The sequence below is a fragment of the Vollenhovia emeryi genome, unplaced genomic scaffold (genome assembly GCF_000949405.1).
Source record: "Vollenhovia emeryi isolate VEMERY1.0 unplaced genomic scaffold, V.emery_V1.0 DF939441.1, whole genome shotgun sequence".
Taxonomy (NCBI): domain Eukaryota; kingdom Metazoa; phylum Arthropoda; class Insecta; order Hymenoptera; family Formicidae; genus Vollenhovia; species Vollenhovia emeryi.
Window position 1 is genome coordinate 47,497 of NW_011966925.1, and position 9,652 is coordinate 57,148.

General features: G+C 47.0%; 3 protein-coding genes across 5 annotated transcripts; 1 reads left to right on the forward strand and 2 right to left on the reverse strand.

The window, feature by feature from the left end:
• Positions 1–711: 711 nt before the first annotated feature.
• LOC105557629 (kinesin-like protein KIF18A) lies at positions 712–5,447 on the forward strand. Of its 2 annotated transcripts, XM_012004923.1 has the most exons (3): positions 712–3,894; positions 4,693–4,728; positions 4,833–5,447. In XM_012004923.1, coding segments are annotated over exons 1-3 (2,592 nt in total). In that variant the 5' UTR covers positions 712–1,339; the 3' UTR covers positions 4,834–5,447. The 2 variants fall into 2 exon arrangements, with proteins under 2 accessions (XP_011860313.1, XP_011860312.1); XM_012004922.1 differs by having other exon boundaries at positions 4,693–5,446.
• Positions 5,015–7,275, reverse strand: LOC105557628. Of its 2 annotated transcripts, XM_012004921.1 has the most exons (3): positions 6,692–7,275; positions 5,608–5,785; positions 5,015–5,534 (listed from the first exon to the last, which is right to left on the reverse strand). In XM_012004921.1, the coding sequence occupies exons 1-3, from the start codon at positions 6,946–6,948 to the stop codon at positions 5,502–5,504; spliced, it is 468 nt and encodes a 155-aa protein (XP_011860311.1). In that variant the 5' UTR covers positions 6,949–7,275; the 3' UTR covers positions 5,015–5,501. The 2 variants fall into 2 exon arrangements, with proteins under 2 accessions (XP_011860311.1, XP_011860310.1); XM_012004920.1 differs by having other exon boundaries at positions 5,015–5,785.
• Positions 7,276–7,367: 92 nt separating this feature from the next.
• On the reverse strand, positions 7,368–8,639 carry LOC105557627 (28S ribosomal protein S35, mitochondrial-like). The gene is made up of 3 exons (XM_012004919.1): positions 8,411–8,639; positions 7,717–8,336; positions 7,368–7,645 (listed from the first exon to the last, which is right to left on the reverse strand). The coding sequence occupies exons 1-3, from the start codon at positions 8,511–8,513 to the stop codon at positions 7,379–7,381; spliced, it is 990 nt and encodes a 329-aa protein (XP_011860309.1). The 5' UTR covers positions 8,514–8,639; the 3' UTR covers positions 7,368–7,378.
• Between the last annotated feature and the right edge of the window lie 1,013 nt (positions 8,640–9,652).

Below are 9,652 nucleotides of genomic sequence, written 5' to 3' on the forward strand. Positions count from 1 at the left end.
GTAATACCAGCCTAAGGCTGGGTCTACATAGGATGTAGTAAGTCGTGTCGGAAGAAATTGACCAATTACAGTTCATTATGGGTGCGTTCTTTTAGGCATCGGATTTGGCAACCGCTGCGCATCGGATTTGCCGGCTGACGGAAATCTGCGGTGCAGTCGACTGCGCAGTCGGGCTAAAAGAATGAATTACTGCAAAAACTGCTGTATCCGATTCCTAAAAGAACGCACGGTATTCTCCTTACGGTCGAAGAATAATGAACTGTGATTGGTCAATTTCTTCCGACACGACTTACTACATCCTATGTAGACCCAGCCTTAGGTCCATGGGATATCATAGTATAACTAGTATGGGCACTCTCTGTCGGCGCCTTTGATCTGGGCGTTCTCAATTTTCCGCCATGTTTTTGATAGCCCCAACAGTGTATCAACGGCTAAAAGTGCCTGGGCCCTTTTCAGGATCGTATCCAGGAAAAGCACGTACGAACTAGCGTACATTATTTATTGTAAATGGAAATGGCCTATGAAAAAAATGTTCTAATAAAAGTAATTAATGTAATTACTTGCTCCAACGTATAAAAGTATTAATGCGTTATTCGTCAAAACTGCAAATTTTTCAATGTCACACCGACTTTGCACTAACACACGTACAAAAATCCTGTGATTGGTCATAGCTAAAACATGTCGGATGCGCAGTACGGATCGGCGCGAACGTGAAACAAAAGAGCGAGTGCCCATACTGGTTATACTGTGGGGATATTGCAATTGGAAAGCACCCAAAGGCATTCCCCTTCCAGGTATATATGTTCTAAGGACGTATCACAAGTGAGATTTATCTGAGTTTTCATGTAAAAGGAAAGCGACTAATAAAGAACAGACCTTATGTAACCCAAGCCCCAAAGTTTGCAAGTCTGCGTTCAGTTCCCCTAGCAACTTAGCGCCGCGCGGTTGGCGCGACTGCGCTCGATCGTCGGCGTTTAAAATTCAAAACTCAACGTAACGCCAAGCCACGCAGCCACGCCAAACGGCTCCCCCGATCGCGAACGTTGTTGCAGCGACGAGAGCGTTTCGTTGGTTGTCCCACGTCGATCGTGCGATCGTTTTCGCGACCTGAGAGGACTGGAGAGTTACTCCCCGCGAGTTGTACGTGCGTCGAGTATACGGAATACGGAAACGAAACGCCGAGAGCCGAAGGGAAGTTTGCGAAGCAGCGGCGAGACGGCGATGTCGCGATGTGAGGACAACGTAAGTGACGTGTGCTCCTCCGATCTCTGAAATCTCTCACCGCGAAAGCTATGGCACTGTGAGGCCTCGCGGCGATTCTCTGCAGCGCTAACAAAGGATGGTTTTCAACAAAAAGGACCTGGGTAAGGCGTTCTCACCCAGCAAAGTGAGGAAGGCGGGCGTGAAACGACTGTCGCCCGGCTCGGCGAAGCCGAGCACGAGCGGCTCTACTATGAAAGTTTCATCTACGATGAAAACCGAAGACACTTCCGAGATCTCGATCAAGGTAATCGTGAGAGTGCGTCCGCCTAACGAGCGCGAGTTACAGGACAACTGCCGGACGGCCATCGAGGTCGTGGACGACAAGATGCTCATCTTCGACCCGAAGGAGCACGAGACGACCTTCTTCTTCCGCAACGTGCCGCAGAAGGGCAGGGACATGCTGAAGAGGCAGAACAAGCAGCTGCAGTTTATCTTCGACCGGGTGTTCGACCTGGCGTCCAGCAACGCCGACGTGTTCGAGGGAAGCACCAAGAGTCTGATCAGCAGCCTCCTCGACGGCTACAATTGCTCCGTGTTCGCGTACGGTGCCACCGGTGCCGGCAAAACTCACACGATGCTGGGCAGCAGGGAGGACCTCGGCATCACGTACCGCACCATGGCGCAGCTGTTCACTGAGATAGAGAACCAGAGCAAGCACCGGGAATTCAATCTGGGCGTGTCCTACCTGGAGATATACAACGAGAACGTGCAGAACCTGCTGCACAAGACCGGCCAGCTGCATCTGAGGGAGGACGGTAGGTGCGGAGTGGTGGTCGCCGGTCTAGAGCCGATCGCCATCCAGAATGCCGAGGAGTTGCTCTCGCTGCTGGCAGAGGGTAACAAGAATCGCACTCAGCATCCAACGGACGCCAATAAGGAGAGCAGCAGGAGCCACGCAGTGTTCCAGGTGTACATCAAGATGATTAACAAGCTGGACAGTCAGGTGCAGCGGGTCAAGCTGTCCATGATCGACCTGGCGGGATCCGAGAGGGCCTCGGCTACTGGATGCAAGGGCGTGAGGTTTAAGGAGGGCGCCAACATCAACAAGTCCCTGCTGGCTCTCGGGAATTGCATTAACAATCTCGCGGACGGCATAAAGCACATCCCATACAGAGACTCCAAGCTCACGAGGCTACTCAAGGACTCGCTCGGCGGTAACTGCCGCACCGTCATGATAGCCAACATCGCTCCTAGCAGCTTCACCTACGAGGACACGTACAACACCCTGAGGTATGCGAATCGCGCGAAGAAGATCAAGTCGATCGCCAAGAAGAATGTGTCTTGCGAGACGCACGTTGCCGGTTACATCAAGATAGTGGAGGAGCAGAAGAAGGAGATAGACGCATTGAAGTCGAGACTGGCGGCCTTCGAGAATGGAGCGCTCCAGCCGGCCGAGTGCAAGCCGAGCCTCGCCATGCTGGAGACGTACAACAAGCTGGTGGAGTTGCACGAGAAGAAGCGGGATCTGGTGGAGAGGGTACTGGCCTTGGAGAGCTCCGACAAGATCCTGGCGTGCAGGATACTCTTCAAGAAGGACGCGGACGAGAGATTGCACAATCTAACGGCGGCCAACGACGCCCTGTCGCTGGAGGAGCAGAACGCCAGCGGGAAGTCACGCGTCAACAAGTCCCTGCATTACTTCCAACGGCAAAGGGAGGCCCTTCGGGCGCAGATGCAAGAGACGTGGCAGGTGTTGTGCTCGGTCGAGACGGAGATACAGGAGGCGAGCGGCAGGCCCCTCGACGAGAACCTGCAGAGCAAGCTGTCCCTGCAAATCTCCAAACTGGAGGGATGCTGGATCCCCAGTATGCAGCAGTACATGAGGAAACTCGACGGTCTTCTGCGGTGCGAGAGGCAGTCGATTAACACCATAACGAAGACCATGAGCAACACCTTGCAGAATTACTACAACATGCTCAAGGGCCACGGCTCGATGACCGAGAAGATGCAGCTCGAGTTCAAGGAGTTGATCAAACTGCTCGAAGGTTTTCGAAATATCAAGTGGTCCGACTCAGAGGAGACGAGCAGGCAGGACGACTTCAACATGTTCACATGTCTAGGCACGATTGGGATGGACCCGTTGAACAATTCGATGCCAGCGATCGGCACGGCGATACCCGGGATGGACGACGAGGACATCTACAACGAGAACGTCTTGAACTCCACCTTCAACGCGGGTGAAAGTAGCTGTGCCGACAACGCCTTCGACCTGGACGACGTGAGCAGCAGCCACGAGAATAAATCCTTGCTGAGGGACGAATCTGCGCAAGGGACTTCGCAGGAGAGAACTGCTGCGAAAAACCTCTTCAGGAAGCGCGTGTTATCCGACAAGAACAGCGAAGGCGGCAGTACACCCTCCAAGCAGACGAAGAAACTGGGGACGAGTAATAAAGCTGCTGCACAGAATAACACTCGGGTGGACAAGGAGAACAAACAGAGGCCTATACAAATGAGTGCAAAAAGTATCGCCATTCTGAATAAACTGAAGAGCGACGCGTCCAATCGCGTTACCTCACTTCCCCGGCACAATTCCGAGGCGAAAGTAAACGCGGCGTTTAAGGCGATACGCAACAAGGAGAGACGCGGTCTAATAACAACCCATCCGTATCATAAGCCAACCGTTGAGAAGAAGTAGGTATTAAACAATATTTGTGTGGTGCGGCCTAACAGTCAATTCGGTTGCTTGCGCGCTGAGCGCACACCAATGTTTCTTTACACCCAATTTTTAACTTTGTCTTAAATACCTCTTTAGAGTATTTAATATACCCCTCTGTAACTGTAACTTAACTCATTTAATAGTTATTTCATATATTTTTTTAAACCTCCACAGATCGCACCAAGCCTTGCATTTGCGCGTAAACCTTTATATCGACACTTAACAATTCAAATGCAGATTTGATATTTTTCTTTTCATTGCGAGAGAGTAACTGCAACGTAACGATGCCTTGAGGAGGATGGTTGCTGAAATGAAGATGCTAAAAATAAATTCAAGTTTATAGAAAATATTCGTCTATGGGAATCTGTCCTCCATGCAAAAGTTTAAGACAATTGTCTGCATGGTTGTCGAATAATTAATTATTGAAGTTATATGCTATTGCGCATGGTCAACATAGCAAAGTATTACGATATCTGTAATTTAATTCTCGAAAGCATGTTAAAAATGTTAAGAATTTTTTAAAAATATGTATAGAATTATTTGCATTTATTTTTATAAAATTCTTATCATTTTTTACATACATATATATATATATATATATATATATTATATATATATTTATTATCATTTTAATATATATATTTTTCTATAAATTTGAATTCATTTTTATTTGAGCAGCCAACCTCCTTAACATGTACTCACTAGTGCGAGCAACCGAATTCGCTATCAATCCTGCCCGGCTTTATGAGATGTCGTTTCTATTTTCTATGCAGATCCGTACCAGCTCCACCGTCTACGAGAGTTCCATGGTAAGATTAGACAAAAATTTGGCACCTGGACACAAGATGGAGGAGATTGTGGCCTTACACAGACGCGTTAAGTAATAAGACTTAATAAGATTTTTTTTTAACAGATATGAATTTTAAATATTATGCTATTGACTGCACGCGCTGAAGGAGTCAAGTATTCTAATAAAATAACTTTCTTCAATGTTATCTATGTACGTTCTTTGTAGCTTAATTCAAGAAAAGATATATATTATGTACATGTACGATATGCTCTTTCTTTCTCTATGCATAATTAGAAAATGACAAATTTTATAACTACCTACTATATTGTGTATTTACGTAAGGTGTCTCTGAAAGACTTATTTAAGATTGATAAGACGTTATAGGCAAAACTTGGACGAGCCGCTCAATCTTTCGTTTATTACTGTCTTCGGAAATTACATTATATGATTTCATGTGATAAAAAAAAGCAAAATTTCATGTAATCTCCGTTGCCAAAGAGAGAGAGAGAGAGAGAGAGAGAGAGAGAGAGAGAGTGCATAAGAAAAAAATGCTCCGCGTTACCAAACTTGGGTTTAGAGGTTTACATCACATAAGTAACAATTAATACAATACAATAATATTATGACAATTAATACGAAAGGTTCAATGAAATTTTACCCACACTGACAAGTTTCTGCTGTACGTCGACTAATTGTATGTATCCTTGAAAGAAGAATAAATTATTTTACGGAAATTCTTAGAGAGATTGGAGAGACAATATTTTTTTCTACGCGTGTAAACACTGGAAGCGACTACTTTTCCTCCAGATCTTCATTGAGATTTTCCTGAAAGCACCAGGTACATTATATTCTTATTGCTCGTTGCTCGGCTCACACGTTCAGCCTTTACAGTACTCACGTATTCCCGCAGGGCGTGCGACACATGCTTCGAGGCCTCCGAGACTCCCAAGTCCGATTGTCGGCCGCTGACTATCGTCGGCAGGATCGATCTCGAGCGTTCGAAGAGCGTGGCGAACGACTGCAGTAGAAATGCCAAGAACGCCAGTGACGCCAACACGCTGATGGGGTCAAAAGCGCTGAAACATACGTCATTTATCACTACCGACGAATGTTGCGACGGACAGAGGAGGCTTGGATAGGTCAGTTGGAAGAGCATTCGTCTGGGAGGCGGGAAGTCCCAGGTCTACTCCTAGCCTGTTATTTTTCTCGCCGAGAATTAATAAGTGGCGCGTCTTAGGCCCGGTTTCGCCAAACGTCGCTTAACTTTAGTCTTGTAACAATGTAAAGTTTGAGCGACCTTAACTGGCAAATGTTTAATAACTGCTAATTATATAATTGTACAATGCGCGACGTTTCGACCATGGGTTTCGGTCCTTTTCAAGCGCAAAGTTCTGGAAGAGAACAATTCTTATCGTCGTATTATCATCTTAAATTAACTTAATTACATTACATTATGTGAAAATATGGCTTGTCATGTCGGATGAATATTAACAGAATCAGTAGAATTAGGACATTCAGTTACCTTAAATTCAGTCAGGCCTGTGCGCAATGAATTTAAGGTAACTGAGTGTCTTAATTCTACTGATTCTGTTAATATTCATCCGACATGACAAGCCATATTTTCATGTAATGTAATTAAGTTATCGAGATGTAATACGACGATAAGAATTGTTCTCTTCCAGAAATTTGCGCCTGAAAAGGACCGAAACCCATGGTCGAGACGTCGCGCATTGTACAATTATATAATTAGCAGTTATTAAACATTTGCCAGTTAAGGTCGCTCAAACTTTACATTGTTGTTTATTACTGGCAGCCCTAAAGAGATTATCAGATTTTAGTCTTGCAATTAATTTTATTCACGTTTGTCTCCTTCTAAGGCAACAGTTGGAAGGAGACAAAGAACGAGTTAAGCTAAGCTTAAAGTTAACATCTATTTATTACTACGGATACGATTATTTGAAAAAAGGAAAAGAAATACTTACTGGTAATAAGCCGGCCACGACGAGCCGAATCCACCGTAGTAGCTGCGCTGAATCACCTGTTGCTTGCGCATATTCGGAGAATTCAGGTATGGTAGAAAAGACACGGCCCTCGGCTCCGTCTTGTACGTATCCGATAAGTAACACAGGGGCGGATTACTGCAAGACGGTGCTTCGCCCACGGTCCTTTCCAGTCTCGTCGTCTGCATCTCGCATCGAATGATGTCGAACGCACCAAGGAGCAACGTGATCCTCAACATTTTATACCCCGAGCGGCTACTTGAGCTTTTTGTATCGTGCAGTATACGCGGGAGACGAGGTCCTCAGCGCATCTTAGCAACTACGCGCGAAGAGTTAACGCCACGCGATACCGCGTCGTCGAAATCTTTACATCGCCGAGTGACGGTGGCTCGACGTGCTTGGCGAATATATATAAATACTGAGAAGAAGAGACGATAACGAGCATTTCCGGTTGACTCTTCGTACGCTCCGATTGTCGGCGTTTACATTCAAATTGACGTAAATTCGAACACCATTACGATTCCGCTGCATTGGCGTGTCAGTCACGGCGGGTAACGAGCGTGAAATTGCAACACGGCGAATTGAACTCGTCAAGTAGGACGCCGCTTACGGAAACCACGGGGAAATAGATTCAGTTCTTCGTGATTACAATACAATGTTTTACAACGCTTAACCTTTATTATCGCTTTTAAGACTTAACAAGTTTTTAACCGCTTCCTTGTACTTGTTGACCGAGTACTGGTCCTCGCCGTTGTTTATCAGGTCTGACACAGCGATTTTGTATTCCGTCACATGCGGAATGGTCTCGTAATCGTTATCGGTCGGCGGTTCCGGCCATTTGTACAGCGTCACCAGACTCGTACGACTCGGGCTGATGTCCCAGTCAAAGTACTCCATGTCTGCCACCGACTTCTCAGCCTCCCACGACTCTACCCTCTGCAAACAAGACGTTACTCGTGTTACTCGCTAAGCTCATCAACGATCGATACAGTCGGGCCGTCACTCACCCACGACTCGTGGTACACCGCCGTGAGAAGGTACCGCGCGTACTCCAGGTTTTGCTTCTTAGTCGGGCATCTGTCGGCCGTGATCGTTATCACATCGGTCTCCGGATTGTACTTGTTTCCCAGCAATCGCAGCAGCTTGTCCTTGGCGTGGGTGTCCAAGTGAAGAGAGGACAGCCGCACTCGCAAGCTCACAATCCTGGCAAGTGGGTCGCGTATGGTAGGCGAGGAGTAGCAGTAGTCGGACGTGACGATCTCGACGGGAAAGTGCCTCGCGCACTTCTCCTCGGTTTCTAAGCCGATGGGCCACTCGGTGCAGAACTGCTTGAGCGCCTCGCAGTGCCGCCGTATCGCCGGTGGCGTCAGGTGCAGGAAATTCGGGATCTTGAGGAGCTCGGCGTTGTGGTACTTGCCGGGCGGCGCGCCCTTTTCCACCCAGCCCTGGCGCAACGGTAGCGGCACGGAGCCCGGGTGGAAGGTTCGCGCGCCCGGCCAGACCGACGGCCAGTCCTGGTCAACGGGCATCTGCGCCGTCCTGGGCGGTGGGACGTTCACCTTGACAGCTTTCCGCTTCTCCGTCACGACCTTTTTATACTTGGAATAAAGCTCCAGCACTCGGAACTCTGAAAGCACCAAGACACGCGTGAGAACGACGGCTCGTCCTTCGCCTCCTGGGGCGCCAATAACCGATACCGACGTTCCGATCCGCTCGGCTCCGAGGAATATGCCACGAGCGGCCTCGACGCTCTCGGAAGGTTTTGCGCGAGGCTCGCCTCGAGTCCACGTTTCAACAGCAACATCTTCGTACTCCTGGGAAACTGCTCTACGGTACAAGCATAATCGCTAATTCTGTTCTCAAGAATACAAAGTAATCTAACCTAATCTAACTGTGAACATAACCTAACGTTAACGAAACACGCGGACGAGAGGAGGGTTGCTTCTTCTGCTCAAGGAGAGACCTCCGGAAACTTAGCCGGTCAATTTCGACTTTTTTAGGTAATACTGAAGGAGAGGGGCAACCTCACCGATCTGACTGTAACTTAGCAGCAATATTGTGTATTTCGATGCGTAAAACACAACTGTGAAAGTGAAAATCGTCGTTCTGCCACAGAAAAAAAGTTATAACGTGTTGAAAAGTGACGGTTTTGGGGTTAGGATACCTGTCGTACCGACACGAACTGGCGCTATACGGGCGCAGCGCAGACTGACCGAGCATGCGTAGTGACGTAATGGTGCGCGAAATTTGAAGTGTGTATTTAGGTAAATTAAAAGTACCCCCTGCTTGTGTGTGTATGTGTGCGTGCGCGTGTGTTCTTTGTAAATATTGTCTGTAAAGCAGAGAATACTTCGAATGGTATTGAATTGTTTGTGCATTGGTTAAAGCAGAGAATACATTCTCTGCTTTAACCTAACGCACAAGTTCAATACTATTCGAAGTATTCTCTGCTTTACCTAAATACACACTTCAAATAAAGCAGAGAATACATTCTCTGCTTTAACCTAACGCACAAGTTCAATACTATTCGAAGTATTCTCTGCTTTACCTAAATACACACTTCAAATTTCGCGCACCATTACCACAGTATAACCAGTATGGGCACTCGCTCTTTTGTTTCACGTTCGCGCCGATCCGTACTGCGCATATATCCGACATGTTTTAGCTATGACCAATCACAGGATTTTTGTACGTGTGTTAGTGCAAAGTCGGTGTGACATTGAAAAATTTGCAGTTTTGACGAATAACGCGTTAATACTTTTATACGTTGGAGCAAGTAATTACATTAATTACTTTTATTAGAACATTTTTCTCATAGGCCATTTCCATTTACAATAAATAATGTACGCTAGTTCGTACGCGCCTTTCCTGGATACGATCCTGAAAAGGGCCCAGGCACTTTTAGCCGTTGATACACTGTTGGGGCTATCAAAAACATGGCGG